This window comes from Cornus florida, unplaced genomic scaffold (genome assembly GCF_030987335.1).
Source record: "Cornus florida cultivar Cherokee Brave unplaced genomic scaffold, ASM3098733v1 CherokeeBrave_3.0.0_Hap2_Chr01, whole genome shotgun sequence".
Classification (NCBI taxonomy): domain Eukaryota; kingdom Viridiplantae; phylum Streptophyta; class Magnoliopsida; order Cornales; family Cornaceae; genus Cornus; species Cornus florida.
Genome location: NW_026775571.1, coordinates 82,127,472 through 82,148,329, shown reverse-complemented (window position 1 = coordinate 82,148,329; position 20,858 = coordinate 82,127,472). Strand labels below are relative to the sequence as shown.

The following is a 20,858-nucleotide window of genomic DNA, read 5'->3' as shown; positions in this document are numbered from 1 at the left end:
GAAGTATATACATTTATATATGGGTATATATGTATATAGGGTTGTTTTAATTATTGGTATTTATTAATAATTAAACTGGTATTATTAATCATAATTTAACATATGTTATAATTTTAGGGTTACGTATCTTCTTAAGTATTTAGCCGACTTGGATTATAACTTTTGTGGTTGTTCTTTTCTTTCTCAGAGTAAAATTAGAATTAGGTTTTTCCTAAGCCTATATAAATTCAACATTACGTCGTCTTAGGGTTTTGTAAAATAAACACAAACTATTGACACGAACAGTGAGTTTTTGAGGGGAAACAGAGGAGGGAGAATTAGGGTTTCGGCTAAGAACCAAGGCTGAGCCAAGGAGAGGAGGAAGGGGTGTTGCTTGTGGGTTTAATCTAGGACAACAAAGGAGTGGACGACAATCAAGAGGTCACCAAAAAGTCTAGACAGAGGACGGTTAAAGGTTTCAAACCGAAACTGAAAGGCAAGTTCTTTTCTTCCTCTCTCTCGTTGGCTTGTGTTCTGTGCACCTAGATAGACTCTATGAGATTAATTAGATATAAATTGATGCTTATAAGATTATTATATGTTAAATTTGATTATCTGTTATCTATGAAATTTATCTAAAATTATGCTCGCATGTATAGAGTTCATCGTCTGTTTTTAGCATAATATGTCGCTACTGTTTAATCATTGTTATGGAGTCCTACGATTATAAACCAAGGTCTGGATGGATACTAGAATGATATTTAAGACACTTAGGTTCAATTTAGATGAAGAACAATAAGACTGGAAGCGGCCGGAGACGAAGCTGAACGGTCGAAAACGAAGAAGACGGAGGATGATAGAGGTAGAGACGGCTCTACTTGGAGTAGAGCAGGCTCTACTCCCGGAGGCTCCCTTTTATGTGTAAACTGGACTTTTGTGCACTGTTTGGGACTTGTTTCGTGTTCTGAAATGATTATGTCCTTACAAACTTTTACAATAGCTTTTTCTGCTACTACTATGCCCATCGGTCGGGCGGCTAATGGCAATCATCAGTCGGCTGAGTTTTGTAAAAAGGATTTAATACCCTTGTTTTCATCTTTGATCCTATAAAAAAATAAAAATTAAAAATTAATGGGCTAAGATAGGATTCACGGACTGTTTGGATATTGTAAATGGGTACAGTTTTTACCCATGGAAGTATATGCATGTATATATAGGTATATATGTATATAGGGTAGTTTTAATTATTGGTATTTATTAATAATTAAACTGGTGTTATTAATCATAATTTAACATATGTTATAATTTTAGGGTTACGTATATTCTTAAGTATTTAGCCGACTTGGATTATAACTTTTGTGGTTGTTCTTTTCTTTCTCAGAGTAAAATTATAATTTGGTTTTTCTTAAGCCTATATAAATTTAACATTACGTTGTCATGGGGTTTTGTAAAATAAACACAAACTATTGACACGAACAGTGAGTTTTTGAGGGGAAACAGAGGAGGGAGAATTAAGGTTTCGGCCAAGAACTAAGGCTGAGCCAAGGAGAGGAGGAAGGGGTGTTGCTTGTGGGTTGAATCTAGGACAACAAAGGAGTGGACGACAATCAAGAGGTAGTCGGAAAGTCTAGACAGAGGATGGTTAAAGGTTTCAAATCGAAACCGAAAGGCAAGTTCTTTTCTTCCTCTCTCCCGTTGGCTTGTGTTCTATGCACCTTGATAGACTCTAGGAGATTAATTGGATATAAATTGATGCTTACATGATTATTATATGTTAAATTTGATTATCTGTTATCTGTGAAATTTATCTAAAATTATGCTTGCATGTATGGAGTTCATCGTTTATTTTTAGTATGATATGTCACTACTATTTAATCGTTGTTTTGGAGTCTTACGGTTATAAACCAAGGTCTATACTGATACTAGAATGAGATTTAAGACCCTTAGGTTTAATTTAGATGAAGAACAATAAGACTAGAAGTGGTCGGAGATGAAGCAGAACGGTTGAAAATGAAAAAGACAGAGGATGATAGAGGTAGAGGCGGCTCTACTTGGAGTAGAGTAGGCTCTACCCAAAGTAGAGGCGGCTCTACTCCTGGAGGCTCCCTTTTATGTGGAGTAGAGCAGGCTCTACTGTTGGAGGCTCCCTTTTATGCTTAAACTGGACTTTTGTGCACTGTTTGGTGTTCTGAAATGATTTTTGAAGTATATTGAGGGTTTTAAATGTAATTTCATGAATTATTAAAACCTCACATGGCGGGAATTATTTGTATAAATTAATGGAATTAACAGTGTGCAATTTAACAAACTTTGTATACTGTTAACGGATGGAAGGAACATAACTGCTTAATTTAATTTTAGCAATTTTTCAGATTATTTTATGGTTATAAAACTTATTTTAAATGCATGATAGGGTCATTTATTTATTAGAAATGATTCATGTATGCTCTAGATGCTAATTGTTAAAATATTAAACCATTTTCTGTAATTGCATGAATTAATGCTTGGATTTAAGTTGTTGAAATGTTAAACACTCTTCTGTAATTATTTGGTTAATGGTTTTGGATTTTAAATTGCTAAACTGTTATGTGTGTGTTGTTATTTACATGGATATGGAGGATTGTATGCGCCGGTTTGGGATGGTGGCATATTAGGGATGGTTTAGCTCAAAAAAGCTTAAACCTAACCTATCGGATTAAAGGAAAGGATTGTAAAATATTAAATCCTAATTTTGTTTAAGTCGAATCAACTGAGTAACTTGAGAGACTATCTGGATTAATTGATGCTTGCGGTTTAGGTCAGATCAACTGAGTAAGTTGTGTGACCACATGGATTAACTGTTATTTGGAGTTAACTTGTATCAACTGAGTAGTTGAGTGGTTAATTGGATTATGAGTCTTATGTCAGATCAACAAAGAATTGAATGACATACTCTGGTATGGACGGACTTTAAATATATGATTATGGTACCATGATATGAGCTTGAGTCTCAGAGTCGTTGGTTAGGGCGCGTATATGCAGTGGATGCGTAGCTGGTTATGATAGGTTGAAGTGTACCCTGTTATGTCTAGGTACTCATGCCCACATTTGGGTGCATTTTTGCATGTTGTGTAATACCCCTAATTTTAAAAGGATAGTCCTGAAATTTATTTAATTGTTGAATTGCATTTTAATTTATTAATTGTGCATTATTTAAATTACTTGTGATATGTGGTGGTTTTATTTAATTATTTTATTTAATTGTGATTTCTATTTTTGTGTTTGGGGGTGTGATAAGCACTGAAAAGTGCGCATTTAAATCCTTTAAGCTTGAACATTCTAGGACCTTTATCTATCTTGTTTTCCTACCTTAGACTAATTTTGTGTTATTTCCATTTTCAGGCACTTATCTCCAAAATAAGTCAATTCAGCCAAATAAGAGTATAAAAGAAGCAATCTTGAGCTGAATGGAAGAAAGGAGCAAAGTGTAAGCGAAGTGGTGGAAAATCAGCATCTTCGATCGATCTTACCAATGTTCGATCGATCTCACAGTGATTGATCTAGCCATTTCAAGATGGATCCAAGCCTTTGTCCTTATCCAAAAGAATTCACCATCTTCGATCTATCCAACTTCCCTCAAATTGATCAAAATCCCTTGATCTTATCCCCACCTACCACTTTTGTCTCTTTCCCCAAAATATTCCGAAAATATCTAAGATTTGTCTTTATTAAAAAAGGAGCCGGCATGGAAGGATCGATCTCGCCAACATTTGATAGATCTCACCAAAGTTCGATCGATCTCATCAACCTTCGATCGATCGAACCCTCTCAAATACGAAATAAAACAGAGTCTAACTCATTTAAAGATGACTCATGGTGCAATCGATGAAGGGGCTCTAGTGCACGAGTCCAGATCATTGGGTGTGACACTTAAACTACCTATATAAGGATTTGGTGTCATTTTTACACATAGAACATATATTTTACATACACACATATGCTTGAACAGAATAGATTGGAGGAGAGGCTAGAGATTAGAGACACAAATCGTTGGGGAGCTCTTCCATTCATCTAGAGTTTCCATCAAGAAGGAGATCATCCCTACCATGGAGATAGCCCTTAAGGGTTAGAGGACTACATCAATAAGTGGTTAAACATCTTCTTGGGCTAGAGTTAGCACTAAGTGATGAGCACTAAAAAGTGCGTATTTAAACCCCTTAAGCTTAGGCATTCTAGTACCTTTATCTATCTTACTTTACCGTTTTAGATTGATTTCGTATTATTTCCATTTTCAGGCACTTATCCCGAAAATAAGCTAACTCAGCCAAATAAGAGCTTAATTGAAGCAATTCTGGGATTGAACAAAGAAAGGAGCAAAGTGGAGAAAAAAAGAAGCAAAGCAGCAAGTTCGATCGATCCAAGTCCAAGGTTCGATCGATCGAACATTGATCGATCTCAGCACTTTGAGATAGATCCAAGCCTTGACCCAAAGCACTTAAGTCCAAAAGTTCGATCGATCCAACATCATTCTTCGATCGATTGAACACCTTTGTCCTTATCCAAATGATTGATCCTATCCACAGCTGTACCACCCACCAACCACTTTTGTCTTTTTCCCATAAATATCTCGAATTTGTCTTTTTCCAAAAAGCTCAGCCAGTTAGATTGATCCAGCCTAAGTTCGATCGATCGCACTTACTTTCGATCGATCCCACTTACTTTCGATCGATTAAACTTCCTCCAGTGCGAAAAAGTTAAAATTTCATCTCATTGAAAGTTGTCCTTTATCTAATAATTGGGGAATATTGTGTGCACGACCCAGCTCATTTTGGGTGTCAGTTTGACCTACCTATATGAGGATAAGGATTGCTTTTTTAAAAGGGAGCCAACATCATTTTTTTTTCTATGTCATCTCTTGGAGAAGAAGTTTAGAGGAGGAGGACGCTAGAGACACCATTGGAGATCTTCATCAACAAGGAGCAAACCTCTTCCATGGAGTTAGCCCTTGAGGGTTAGAGCATCCTCACCATGAGTGGCTAGACATCTTCTTGGGGCTAGAGTTAGCCCCAAGCATGTTTTCTACATCTTAATCTTGTGTATTATTGAGGAATTAGTGTTGTAATTGATGTTTTGACACTTGGATATATATAGATCTTGTTTATTCAATGATTTATGTGGTTTAATGCTTTCAATTGATCATTTTATTCTATCCATATGTCTATGTATGCTAGAATTGATGTTCATGTTCTTGTCTCTAGATTTTATGTTATTGATGCATGTCTATGTGTATTGATGCCATAGATTTAGAGGTTGTCAAAACATAGTGCTTAAAGGAATGCTTTTGTGATTTTCTTAATGGTTCATGCTTACCTCTTGATGGATTGTGCCTCTCCCCTAGTTTATTTTCATGCTAGTAGTGTAGTTGTAGTGTAGTGTTAAATGGGAGGACAATCTATGCTTGTTGTTTGATGATCCAAGCTTGTGAATGCAATTAGCATATGTTTCTATCCTTGTGTTGTATTTGGATTGTGAGCTTAATGAAAGGATTAATAACTTGTTTTGATTTATTGTGCCTTTCACATATTGTTTAGACAATATATGCTTCATAGCTTAGATATATTGTGCCTTTCATATGATGTTTAGACAATACATGCTTAACTAGTCATCCTTACTTGTTGAATTAACCAAATACACACACTCCAATATTGCAACACCCTAATTACCCTCATTAATCATTTTTCAATGATATAGAAATGCATTACTTGGTGGTGATCTCTAAACCTCAAGATCTCTCTCTCACTTACTTACTCTCTTTAGCATTGCATTCTTACTTAATTTAATTTAGTTGTTCTCTAGTTTAAATAACCAACCAACCACTTGTTTGATCACTCGACCTACTGACCCTAGATGCATTTTCACATTCAAGTACGACTCCAATCCCTTGGGACGATCCCTACTCGCCCTAGCTATTTTTTTAGTAAAGGTAGTAGTGGCTTTATAAATGTAAAACTTGGCCCTCGCCTAAATTGTATGCTTCTCCAAGCTTGTGGTCACCGCGACCTACAAGATAAGGACCCAACAAGTTTTTGGCACCGTTGCCGGGGATTAGGCAACGTCGTATTTGTGGAATTGATTAGGATTAGTACTCTTTTGATTGTGTTTTTGTTTTATTTTTTTTTTTCTTTTTGGTTACTTATTGTGTTGTTCTTACTTAACTAGGTGCATTGTTGGAGAGGAAGCAAGCAAAGGAGCCATTGAGCAATCAATTCAAGCAAGCAAAGAAAGGAAAAATACAAAAAACTTAAAAAAAAAATTGCTAAGCTTAGCTTTAAAATTTGGAGTTGAAGTGCTAAAGGACCTTTATGAGACTTTCTTTACTCAATTCCTTAGTTAAATCGTGAGCTCGCGTGGAGGCTATTTTATTGTTCTTTGCATCATCTTTGTTAAAGCATAGGAATATGGGTTAAGTGTTTGTGGAGTGAGTTTCATTACATTATTGTTAAGGCATACTATTTGTCATTCTTTGTGTTTCTTGTGTTTTGTATTGTGCATGCATGGGCGTCATTCATTAAGACCAACTCTTGCCCCTCTTAATTTGCATCTTGAATCTATCGTTAGAAATCCTAGGGGAAGAGGAAGTTCGAATAGAGCCAATCTATCAATGGATGACCATAATGATGACCATATTGAGGACATTGGTCACATAGACCAACAAGACATCCTTCATCCAAATGTGCACAATGAAAACATTCAAGTACCATTAGGCATGCCTAGGCCATACATTCACCCACCACCACAACAACAAGGCCAAGTTCTATTCGGAATGCCAAGGCCTATGTATGCTCCACAACCTCCCATTGTCAATCGAGGAATTCAAAATCAAGGTGTTCATGTTGCACCTCAAGTAGCTAATCCACCTCTTGCTTTAAGAGATCACTATGTGCCTAATGAATATAATGCACCCATATGCATTCAATTGCCACCATTTCGAGCACATCATTATGAAATTAAAGCACAAATAATCCAAATGCTTCCTAACTTTCCTGGACTTCCTAGTGAAGAACCTTACAAGCATTTGGATGAGTTTCTTAAAGTTTATTCTACCGTGAAATACACGGACATGCCGGAAGAAGTCTTAAGGCTTAAACTTTTTCCATTCACCCTTAAAGACAAGGCAAAATATTGGTTTAACAATCTTAGGCCTTTTTCAATCACTTCTAGGGCAGAAATGCAACAAGAGTTTTTGAAGAAGTACTATCCGGTTTCTAAGACCAATGCCATAAGGACCTCAATTCGAGAATTTTCACATGGGGATGGAGAAACATTTCATGAGGCATGGGAACGCTTCAATAAATTGCTAAGAAAGTGTCCACATCATGACATGCCCAAATGACAATTAGGTCAATATTTCTTTGAGAACTTATCAGATAATTATAAAGGCATGGTTGATGCTTCCATGGGTGGCTCTTACATTGATAAGCATGAGGATGACGTGTGGCATCTCTATAAAAGCATGAGTGAAAATTCTTTGCATAGAACATTGTCATCAAAGAATGGTAGAAATTCACAAGGTAGGAAGAGTGTAGGCTTATATCAAGTCGAACATTCAAATGAAATAGCCACCGAAATGAAGTCTTTGTCCCAAAGGTTTGATCAATTTTTGATTAACCAGAACTCGGCGAACCAAGTATCTTCCTTTCCTAGCCATTCTTAACGTGCATCAAATAAAACTTGTATGACTTGTTCTAGTGTTCTTCATTCTACTTCTCATTGTCCTCATGGACAAATGCAAAGTGAACCTAATGAACAAGTCAATGCGGCTTTTGTGAACCAAGGGAGCAATCCTTATGGTACTCATTATAATCCAAGTTGGAGAAAGCATCCGAACTTCTCATGGAAAAACCAAGGGGAAGGCTCAAACCCTCCCCAAGGCAGTTTTCAAGGGAAGTATATTCCACCTCCAATGCAAAACCAAGGATCCCAAGGTTATAGGCCATACCAATCACAAGGGAATCAATTTTCTAATTCTCATTTTCCCAACCAATCATATTCCCAAGGTAATTCTCAAAATCCGGCTTTTGAAGAGAAAGTTTTAAATGCTTTGGGCACTTTAGAGGCTAACACACAATTGCTCCATTCTCACTCTCAATCTATTGCGAAGCTAGAAACCCAAGTAGGGCAAATAGCTAGCACTCTTAATGCTAGAGAGAAGGGAAAGATGTTTATTAATGCCCCACCTAAGTAACAATGTGTTGTGGAAACCCATTCTTCATCGGAAGGGCATACAATTGAACATGTCAATGCGGTGACTACCTTGCGGAGTGGTAGAGTTGTAGATAATCAAGTAGAAATGACCAATGAAGAGAGTGAACTGGTGCAACTACAAGTTGTTACCCGTCCCGTTTCACATTCTATTCCTCCTTCATTGCATGTGCATGATCTTATAAATGAGAAAGCTGAAAAATGTGATTTGAAAAGCGATCTTGAAAATAATCCATTAAAGAAAGTTTTGAAAAATGATGTTGAGAAAATTTTGTTGAAAAGTGAATTGAAACCTAATTTGAAAACTTCTTGTGTTGAAGAGGCTTTAAAAGAAAATTCTCAAAATGTTTTCGAGCCAAGAGCTCCATTTTCGGACTCCTTGAAAGTGTCCATTTCAAAAGAAAAGCAAAAAGTCAAGACCAATGAAATTTTGGAAATGTTTAGGCAAGTAAAAGTTAATCTCCAATTTTTGGATGCAATCAAGCAAATTCCGGCTTATGCCAAGTTTTTAAATGATCTTTGCACCCAAAAGCGAAAGAACAAAAGCCAAGCACCAAAAAAGGTGGTTTTGACCGAGCAAGTAAGCTCAATTTTGCAACATAACACTCTTCCAAAGTTTAAAGACCCCAGTTCACCCACTACATCACGCATCATTGGTGAACATATCATTAATCGAGCGCTTCTTGACTTAGGAGCAAGTGTTAACCTTCTTCCTTACTCAGTTTATGTCAAACTAGGCTTAGGTGAATTGAAATCGACGTCGGTAGTTTTGTAACTTGCCGACCGATCCATTAAAAAGCCTAGAGGTGTCACTGAAGATGTTTATTTAAGATTGATAAATTCTTCTTTCCTGTTGATTTCGTTGTCATAGACACGGAACCGGTTTCCAATCCTAAGAGCCAAATTCCCATTATCCTTGGCCGTCCTTTCTTGGTAACCGCAAATGCCAACATCAATTGTAGGACGGGGATAATGAAGATTTCATTTGGCCACATGAAGGTGAAGTTGAATATCTTAATCCCACACCCAATTCATTTGACGAATATGAAGGAGCGGTCAATGTTGTAGAAAAATGTCATGATCTTCAACGTCAAGGAAATGAACTTTTGTGTAAAACCAAAACTTCCAAAGAATCATCTTCAACCTTGCATTCTCAAAGTGTTGTTTCAAATTCTTGCTTTGAAAGGGCATGGAAGCACAAAAGTTTTGATGGCATAGATAAAGGATCAAAAGCTTCTTTTGAGCTTGATCCAACAAGTTCTTCAAAGGACCATTTGTTGGGTAGAGTTTAAAGCATCCATCACCCCAACAAGGAGGGGATGCATTATAAGATCTTTGATCCGGGCTAAAAGAGCCCAATATCTTGCTAGAGACATTAAAGACTAGCAAAAGCATTTATGGGGTGTCAAAACCCTATTCCTCCCCCATTTCTATCTTTCATTTCATTTCTTACGAAGTCTAGATACTTGTTTTTGGTTCATATGCATTTCAAGGAACTTTGGTGAGGATTGCATAAGCTTTCATGTCATTTTTTAGCATTCTGCATAAGTTTGATCGATCTCATACCTGAGTTCGATCGATCGAACTTCCATCTGAATCCAACATTTAGAAAATTTTCAAGCCTACATCCAAATAGGCTTTCTGTCCCATCGATCCAAGAAAAATCTGCGATCTTAGTTCTCAGTTGGATCGATCATAGGACCTTCGATCGATCTTGAGTGTTGACACTTAGAATATTTTTGAGCCTACAGAACCTGCATCCAAATCACTTCTCTATCCCATCGTTCGAACTAATTCTCAGATCGATCGATCTCATGCCTCAACACTTAGAAAAATTTTGAGCCTGCATCCACTTGCATATTTTTGTTCTCTGTATGATCGATCGAACTCTTGATTCGATCGATTACAAATCTTCATTTCATTATTTTAACTTTAGTTTGACTTTTTAACTTTTCAAAAATCTAAAAATATTTTCATTTTTATTTTATTCTATTTTCACTCTCATTTTATTTTGTTTCAATTTTCAACAAATTTTCAAAAATTCAAAAATATTTTAATTTATTTAGTTTTTAATTAACTATTTAATTTTTTTTTTAAAAAAAAAAACCAAAAATCCAAAAATACTTTGAAAGGAGATCATCAAAGTTTGATCGATCACAACTCATCTTCGATCGATCGATCACAACTCATCTTCGATCGATCGAACTAGTCAGGAAATGTTTTTAAAAAAGATCCAAGGGTCTTGAAATTGATCATTTGGATCAATCTCAACACATCAAACCCTAGCCTCTCATTCCCTTCTACTACAAATCATCTCCTCTAGCTCATATCTTCCATCTCCGGCGAGAACCAAGCTTCTCTCTCTCTCTCTCATCTCCGTTTCATCCCTCCCTTTTTGCATCCACATCTCCCTTCGATTTGGGTAAGATCCGAGACCTCACTAGCCGATTTCAAGCTTCAATCTCGTGCATACATGGTTTATATGTTAGATTCATGCTTTATATATGATTGAACCTCCATTGTTGATGCTTGAAATATGTATATATATATATATATGTATATCGTTGTATATATTTTTGATATTTTTGTTTGATTTGGGAGTATGGCCCATGTTTGGGTGATGGAAGTTGTTGATTTGATGTGTTGTAGGGCCCACGAACACGTTCGTGTGGGCCCCGTTCTTCAAAAGTCACAGATATGTGACTGCTAGGTTTCATCGTCGCACTGTTTGATTGATCGAACAAATTTATGATCGATTGAATATTTGCGATCGATCCAACTCAACCTTCGATCAATCCAACTTTTGTGATCGATCTCATTTCTTTTTATAATCGATCGAATTTCACAGATCTCATATACACGCTCCATTCATCTTATCTTATGTTCATGCTACCTTATATATGCCCAATGCCTATGATATTCCACATTGGATGCATTTCATACTCACATTGTTTGGCATGTTTCATATTCTGCCACTTGCATAGAATCATGCGATATCTTGTTTTGTCTATCTTATCTGACATACATGTTTCTATATTATGCCTTATATTCTATATATGCTGGCACTAACTCCTAAAATTCTATTTGCAGACTATGGCTCGCGTCAAGACTGTAGCACGTAGACACCGTCACGGCACCAAACGCTGACTTGACGACGGGGCTGGTCTATCTCATGTCCGGGATCCTAGCCCCGAGCACACACAGAGGAGAGTCCGACAGCGGACAGAGGAGACTGCGCAGACCTCCTATACAGAGGAACCATTACACCCTACTCCACCCCAGTCGCCAGCTCGTCCAGCATTCACTCCATCACCATCTCCACCGCATAGAGGCGCTGAGAAGCCAGCTTAGCCGGCTCCACCTGTTCAGCCAGCTCCTTTACAGCGCGACAGACTCACGCCTCGATATGCACACATGACTATCGACCACGAGTCAGCATTCGACACCGCATTCTTCTCCAGATCGGTGCTGACTCGATCTGCCTATCAGGACATCATTCAGCGGGGCCTCTCAGCTATTCTTGCCCCTGTCACAGAGCCGATCTACCCGCGACTGGTACTGTTGTTCTACCAGAACCTTCGACCATCGTTGCACACTACAGCCGAGCTCATCACCTCTATCGATGGCCATGAGATCACCACTACAGTGGATACTCTGGCCCGTTCGACTCGCTGTCCACATCGGTGCCCGCTAGAGCTTTAGGAGACTTATCCCAGGTTCTACAGGCCTTCTTACTCTGATATAACGGTTTTTCTCACAGGTCACCATGCCGGTGGCGAGACCTTCGCCACCCGAACATTCTTGCCGGATGACCTATGGTTTATAGATTTGGTGCTCTACCGAAACATACACATGGCAGGACACAAGATTCAGAGGCAGGGCAACTATCTAGCAGCCCTGTACGCCTTCTATACCGGCCACTAGGTGTCTATTCCTGCGCTTATCTGGAGCATGATGAGGAAGCTCTATGATGAGTACGTCAGCAAAGAGGAGCCCGGAAGGGCCAAGTCTCTTCCATTCAGCCACCTCATCACCCAGATTCTCAAAGACCAGCACTATCCCATCCACCCGCAGGAGGACCCCGAGAGAGGTTCCTGTCACTTCCTCAAGAAGGACTGGGACAAGAGCTATAGAGCTATTATCACTCGCCTGCAGACCCATGTCGTACTGGCAGCTGCAGAGCTAGAGTTAGAGGAGGAGGCAGCAGCACAAGCAGCCCCGGCACCAGTAGAGCCAGCAGCAGCAGCTCCCGTAGCGGACGATGCACCAGTCGATCCAGCTGCTGAGCATGATGACATTGATATAGACATTGACTTGGAGCACTCAGCGGATGACGCAGTTCAGTATTCTCCAGCCGGGTCACCTATCCATGAACAGGAGCAGACCCAGGAACTATCTTCTGACTCCTCCATACCAGACTTGACCCCCGACTTCGGAGTGCGTCTACAGACGCTTGAGGACACTATTGTTGCCATCAGAGCTGACCTCACGGCCCACAGAGCGGAGTTCGCTACCTTCTCGCACGGATGTCGCGACCATGTTCAGAGATTTATCTAGAGACATCCGCGGAGCCAGATCTGCCCGTCCTACCTCATCTTCCTGAGCTCCCACTCTTTTCTATCTTATGGTCCCTCTCTCCTTTTGATACTTTATTATTGTCACTGTATTATTTTTACAGTCGGTCTGTCGGCTTTGATATTTTTGTTGTACCTGCACTTTATTTATTTTATATATCTGTTTTTGTTATGGATCTCATATGATTATATTCTCATATCTGTATGTTTGACTCCATCAGGTGCATCATAGTGACTTCAGTGAGAGAGTGCTACCTAATTTTCAGGACCACCCTCATACCTCTCTCATTTCATTTTCTGTTTATCCCAATTACACTTGCATGTTCACTGTGCACTGATTATCCCATTTTGTTATCTGATAAGTTTATCCAAATGCCAATTTTCAGGACCATAGTTTATCCCAAGTTTGGGGGGGGCCATGCCACCCACTTCGGATACTTCAGTCCCGATCATTCTTGCTCAGTTGCACTGGTATACTCTTTCTTTTGTTCTCTTTGCACATTGAGGACATTATGCAATTTAAGTTTGGGGGGAATGGTGCTCTACAGTGATAATTTTAAATTCAAACTTTTAGCATGACTCATGTATTTGAGGGATATTTCTATGATTGGTCCATATCTAGCTATGATTTTGATCTTTGAGGACTATATTACTTAAAATTTAAAAATTGCTTGACTTGAGAGTCCAATACTCCTTGTATGCCTTATGAATGCCATTTAGGAGTAATTTTTTTGAAGGATTGATATTTTGCTTGCACTTGTGGTCCACATCATCCTGATTTTGTGATTATTTTGAGATTCACTCTAGTCTTTTACACTAACACAGGCACACACTAGCATTCATTTGTAGGGTACATGCTTTGTTGATTATTGAATTGGTTATATCCCAATTGAGCTAGTAGTGCATTGAAAGCTTTCATTCTTGATAAAGGTGGATAACAACCCCTTTTCACTAAGTAGTCGGGATTCCAGCCTCATCAAGCACTGAACTTCTCGCGCCGAAAGGTGGAGGGGGCCCAAACTCTAGGTTAATAATTGAACTTGCTTCCAAAAAAAAAAAAAAAAGGGGGCAAAACAAAAGCAATAAAAAGTGAGGACTTCTCCCAAATGGTGAGAAGTGGGAAATGATTAGATGGAGGTTATTTTGATTTGTAGCCTAGTTGATTTGAGCTTGTAAGCCGTAGGGGTGTTTGAATGCCTAATGCCCTAAAGCCGTCTGGTTTGGGAGTCATTGACCTAACGCTCGATCTCAAGAATCGCTAGAAAGCTTAATAGATTAATACATTGCACTATGCTTCCATCTTTGATCCTAAAAAATAAAAAAAAATAAAAAAAAATGAGTGAAAAGAATAAGCGCACCTAGAACAATAAAGTTTTAATAAAAGGTCCACTTTTTGTCTTGATGATCGGTACTAGATTTGTATGCTAGTTTGAGGGTAATGATGTGATTAATTCTTTAGTTGGCTAAAATAGCAACATATTGATGCCGGTCCACTCAAAAGAATTCTAGAGTTGTTTAGATTTGCATGATCATTTTCTTGATGTGTGGAGGACCATACTTGCTTGCTTGATGTTGAAATTTTGAGAGATTACTTGGAAAGGGTTGAAAAATTGCATACTTGAGGTAGTTTTCTCCCAATGCTTGTTGGTAATATTGGTACCTCTTTTGAAAGAATGAGCTTAATGTTTGCGGGTACCATTTCTGGAAACCCTCACGAGACTTCAATCGTCCACTAGGGGTAACCTAGGGGTTTAAAAGGCTTATTGCATGTGCTAAGTGTAATCGTGTTCCCTATGAAAGTGGCGTTATTCATTTCATTGCTTCTAGTGATAGTTGTTTAGTTGTTTATTTCATTGCTTTAGTTTCTAGTTCATTGCTAGGAACTATCAATATTTAAGTTTGGGGGTGTGATGAGCACTGAAAAGTGCATATTTAAACTCCTTAAGCTTAGGCATTCTAGTACCTTTATCTATCTTACTTTACTATTTTAGATTGATTTCATATTATTTTCATTTTCAGGGACTTATCCCGAAAATAAGCTAACTCAGCCAAATAAGAGCTTAATTGAAGCAATTCTGGGATTGAACAAAGAAAGGAGCAAAGTGGAGAAAGAAAGAAGCAAAATGAAGCAAAGCAGCAAGTTCGATCAATCCAAGTCCAAGGTTCGATCGATCGAACATTGATCGATCTCAGTACTTCAAGATAGATCCAAGCCTTGACCCAAAGCAGTTAAGTTCAAAAGTTTGATCAATCCAACATCATTCTTCGATCGATTGAACACCTTTGTCCTTATCCAAATGATTGATCCTATCCACAGCTGTACCACCCACCAACCACTTTTGTCCTTTTCCCATAAATATCTCCCATAAATATCTCGGATTTGTCTTTTTCCAAAAAGCTTAGCCAGTTGGATTAATCCAGCCTAAGTTCGATCGATCTCACTTACTTTCGATTGATCGAACTTCCTCCAGTGCGAAAAAGTTAAAATTTCATCTGATTAAAAGTTGTCCTTTATCCAATCATTGGGGAATATTATGTGCACGACCCCAGCTCATTTTGGGTGTTATTTTGACCTACCTATATGAGGATAAGGATTGTTTTTTCAAAGGGGAGCCAACATTATTTTTTTTTATATCATCTCTTGGAGAAGAAGTTTAGAGGAGGAGGATGCTAGAAACACCATTGGAGATCTTCATCAACAAGGAGCAAACCTCTTCCATGGAGTTAGCCCTTGAGGGTTGGAGCATCCTCACCATGAGTGGCTAGACATCCTCTTGGGGCTAGAGTTAGCACCAAGCATGCTTTCTATATCTTAATCTTGTGTATTGTTGAGGGATTAGTGTTGCAATTGATGTTTTAACACTTTGATATATATAGATCTTGTTTATTCAATGATTTATGTGGTTTAATACTTTCAATTGATCATTTTATTCTATCCATATGTCTATGTATGCTAGAATTGATGTTCATGTTCTTATCTCTAGATTTTATGTTATTAATACATGTCTATGTGTATTGATGCCATAGATTTAGAGGTTGTCAAAATATAGTGCTTAAAGGAATGCTTTTGTGATTTTCTTGATGGGTCATGCTTACCTCTTGATGGATTGTGCCTCTCCCCTAGTTTATTTTCATGCTAGTAGTGTAGATGTAGTGTAGTTGTAGTGTAGTGTTAAATGGGAGGACAATCTATACTTGTTGTTTGATGATCCAAGCTTGTGAATGCAATTAACATATGTTTCTATCCTTGTGTTGTATTTGGAGTGTGAGCTTAATTAAAGGATTAATAACTTATTTTGATTTATTGTGCCTTTCACATGTTGTTTAGACAATATATGCTTTATAGCTTCGATATATTGTGCCTTTCACATGATGTTTAGACAATACATGTTTAACTAGTCATCCTTACTTGTTGAATTAACCAAATACACACACTCCAATATTTCAACACCCTAATTGCCCTCATTAATCATTTGTCAAAGATATCGAAATGCATTGCTTGGTGGTGATCTCTAAACCTTAAGATCTCTTTCTCCCTTACTTATTCTCTTTAGCATTGCATTCTTACTTAATTTAATTTAGTTGTTCTCTAGTTTAAATAACCAACCAACCACTTGTTTGATCACTCGACCTACTGACCCTAGTTACATTTTCACATTCAAGTACGACTCTAATCCCTTGGGACGATCCTTACTCGCCCTAGCTATATTTTTAGTAAAGGTAGTAGTGGCTTTATAAATGTAAAACTTGGCCCTCGCCTAAATTGCATGCTTCTCTAAGCTTGTGGTCACCGCGACCTACAATATAAGGACCCAACACTAAGCATGCCTTCTAGACCTTGATGTTTTATATTATGAGGGGATTTGTGTTGTAATTCTTGTCTTGGCACTTGATTTATATATGAATCTTGTTTATACAATGATTTGTGTGGTTTAATGCTTCTAATTGATCATTTCAATCTATCCATATGTCTATGTATGCTAGAGTAGATGTTCATGTGTTTATCTCTAATTTTTGTGTTGTTAATGCATGTCTATGTGTGTTGATGTTATAAATCTAGAGATTGTCAAGGCATGGTACTTAATAGAATACTCTTGTGGTTTATTTGATGGTTCATACTCATTTTTTGATGGATTGTGCCTCTCCCTTAGTTTAATTTTCATGTCCCTAGCTTAGTTGTAGTGTAGTTGCCTTAGTTTCTTAGATGGGAGGATAATCCATGCTTGTTGTTTAATGTTCCATGCTTATGAATGTAAGTAATATATGTTTCTAACCATTTGATGTGTTTAGGTTGTGAGCTTAAAGGAAGGAATATTGGCTTAGTTTGATATATTGTGTTATTCACCATATTGTTTAGCCAATATATACTTAATTAGGCATCCTTGCTTGTTGATTCAATAAAAAACACACACTATATTGCAACACATGTTTCCCCTCATTCATTGTACATTGAATGTCTAGAAAGGTGATGTTTAGTGGTGACCTCTAAGTCCTAAAACCTCTCTCTATTGTTTTCTCTATCTTCATTTACTATTACTTGCTTTATATTGAATTTGCTTAGTTTTAGTTTGTAGTTTAATTAACCAAGCAAACCACATCTTTGATCACTCGACCTACTAACCCTATATCGTTTCCATATCAATACTGCCTCCCAATCCCTGTGGACGATCCCTACTCATCCTTGCTGCGTTAGTAGTTAAAGGTAGTAGTGGCACTTTATAAATTTAAAACTTGGCCACACACTCACATACTTTGGTTTGTCGTTCCATTGACGACGAGGAAAAGGGCACACCACACAATTAAAGAAATTGGACTTTGGAATTATAAGTTGTTATATCAGTGGTTATCCAGAATGATCAAAAGGGTTTAGATTTTATCGTCCCCCTCATAGTACTCGAATTATTGAAACTAGACATGCTGTGTTTTTAGAAAATGGGGATGTTAGTTAGAGAATTGAGCCTAGAAAAATTTCCTTTGAGGAAGATCGGATTCTTATGCCATTAAAGGTGGTCCAAGATATGGTGACACATACACCTATATTGGAAAATTGTGGTGTTAAAGAAACTTCCCACATTAAGGAATCTACTCTAATTATAGAAGTACCTTTACGCAAATCCCAAAGAGAAAGTAGGCCTGCTATATCGAATGACTATGAAATTTATTTAATGAGTGTGATTATGATATTGGCTTGGAAAATGATCCTATTTCTTATGCTCAGGCCATAAGTAGCGATAAATCAACTCTATGGATTAATGCCATAAAATGAAGAGTTGAAATCTATGAAGGATAATGAAGTCTACAATCTTGTATAATTACCTAAATAATCCAAAACTGTTGGTTGCAAATGAATTTTCATAACCAAACATGATTCCAAAGGCAACATTGAAAGATACAAGGATAGATTAGTTGCTAAAAGATACACTCAAAAAGAAGGGATTGATTATAAGGAAACATTTTCTCCAGTTTCCAAGAAGGACTGCCTTCAAATAGTCATGGCAGTAGTAGCTTATTATGATCTAAAGCTACATCAGATGGATGTCAAAATAGCCTTTTTAAATGGTGACTTGCATGAAATGGTCTATATGGACCAACCTGAAGGTTTTCATGATAAAGGCAAGACCCACAATGTGTGTAGGCTCAAAAAGTTCATCTATGGTCTAAAGCAGGCTTCTCGACAATGGTATCTTAAGTTCTGTGAAGTTTTAACCAACTTTGGTTTTAAAGAGAATCTAGTGGATTCATGTATATATCTTAAGATCAGTGGTAGTAAAATCTGTATTATAGTGTTGTATGTTGATAATATATTGCTTGCCAGCAATAATATGGGAATGATACATGAGACAAAACAATTCCTGTCAAGGAATTTTGATATAAAAGATATGGGTGAAGCATCATTTGTTATTGGTATTGAAATTCACCGAGATAGGTTTCGCGGTCTTTTAGGATTATCCCAACGAGCCTATATTGATAAGGTTCTTAAAAGATTCAACATGCAACATTATTCTAATACTATTGCCCCTATTGTGAAGGGTGACAAATTTGGTGAATTCCAATGTCCCAAAAATGATATTGAAAGGGAATAAATGAAGGGAATTCCTAATGGTTCTGCAGTTGGGAGTATTATGTATGCTCAAGTTTGTAGACGTCCCGATCTAGCATATATGGTAGGTATGCTTGGTCGATACCAAAGTAATCCAAGTATTGATCATTGGAAAGCAGTCAAGAAAGTACAACGTTATCTGCAAGGAACTAAAGACTACATGCTTACATACAAAAGGACAGATAACCTTGAGGTTATTGGTTATTCAGATTCTGACTTTGCTGGATGCTCGGATACCCGGAAGTCTACTTTTGGATATATTTTTATGCTAACAGATGGGCCTATTTCATGGAAGAGTCAAACGTAATCACTAGTTGCCACTTCCACTATAGAGGCCGAATTCGTAGCATGTTACGAAGCCACATGTCATGCAATATGGTTAAGAAATTTTATCACAGGATTAAGTGTTGTTGATTCAATTACATAACCCTTAAAAATTTACTGTGATAATGATGCTGCTATTCGATTCTCTAAGAATAACAAAACTACTGGAGGATCGAGACATTGATATCAAGTATCTTGCTGTGAGAGAAAGGGTTTTGAACCAAATTGTCTCAATTGAATATATCAGTACTACACTGATGTTAGCAAACCCATTGACAAAAGGTCTCTCACCTAAGCTCTTTAAGGATCATGTTGCGCACATGGGCTTGGTGGAAAGTCTTTTATGTTTGGGTTAAAAATGTATAGATGTTTTTGCTGTGATCACATTATGTTTATGACAATATGATGATTATGTTGTGTTGTTTTCAACTTTCGTGCACAATTAAATATAAAAACAATATTGGACCGTTAATGATGAATTGACACTAATCTCTATTACTTTGCTAATGTTATCAGTATTAGTTAAATCTCATCGATTCATGTTGATGAAGGTATTAATGTTATAATTGTTGAATGGTATTGAATCGATGAGCGATTTAATAACTACAATGGTTTGGAATTAGTAGTTTCATTGAACAGAATCTAATGTAGATGGTGCAACCTCTTCTTTGGAAAAGTGTGATGGCTATATTATGTGAATAATCTAATAAATGGTATAATTATGTAAGCCAAGTGGGAGATTATTATAAATTTATCTCTTTAATGTGGCCTTTACATTATTATACATATGGTATATTAGATACTTCCATGAAGATGGTTTTAAGAAATTAATTAGAAGGTGATCAAATATTAAGTGCACCTATATGAAAGACAAAAAATGTAAAGTTTTATAAACACTTAATAATGCCATTTTTTTGAGTTACATATGCTTCAATAAAATTTAGTGACAGTAATGGAATTAAAGTTAATATTCACTTAATGAAGAGTTAAGTGAACATAACATTTGGGAACTCTTGAAATTAGTGTTCACTTAATAAATAGTTATTGAAGAGTTAAGATTTCTTGTAACTCTTGGTGTTTTTATGAAAATATAAAAGTCTTTAATGGGAAAACTAACTTTAATGAACTAATGCTATATAAAAGGGTCCCAAATCATACTCTCTCATTACGTGTATTGTGAAATGAAACACCACAATTAGTACCCATTAACTATAGATACATAAGTGGTTTGAAGATCTTATAATTTTACGTTGGGTATTCAGAATAGACGGATACTAACTTTTGGCTCATTTTGAAGTTTAGTCAGCATTAATAACTACGGCTCAAAATCTCTTACTCATAATGGATCAAGGTAACATATGTACCACTTCTAAATTTTATAACTCATGGTGTTTTTGTGCATCAAAGTTAAATCCTAATGGGCTAATTATTGTTAAAGTATTTCTTATTATGTCTAACAATCTATTCTTATTGCTACGACTCTGCTATTATATATCATTATACCTAATATTAAATTTGGGGTTGAATTGAACAAAAAAAAAATGTCATACAAACGAAGGTAAAATTGGTAAAAATATATATATATATATTTATGGTGATTTTTACGTTCCTCTTGTCTCATTAATTGAAAAAAAAAAATT

The 20,858-nt window shown here is 36.9% G+C and overlaps 1 protein-coding gene across 1 annotated transcript; it reads left to right on the top strand.

The window, feature by feature from the left end:
* Positions 1–18,877: 18,877 nt before the first annotated feature.
* LOC132276157 (secreted RxLR effector protein 161-like) lies at positions 18,878–19,201 on the top strand. Its single transcript, XM_059777456.1, has one exon. The coding sequence runs from the start codon at positions 18,878–18,880 to the stop codon at positions 19,199–19,201; it is 324 nt and encodes a 107-aa protein (XP_059633439.1).
* The last annotated feature ends 1,657 nt before the right edge of the window (positions 19,202–20,858 follow it).

What these genes read in the sequence shown, in the direction of transcription:
- LOC132276157 (XM_059777456.1), top strand. Translation starts at nt 18,878, where the DNA reads ATGAAGGGAATTCCTAATGGTTCTGCAGTTGGGAGTATTATGTATGCT.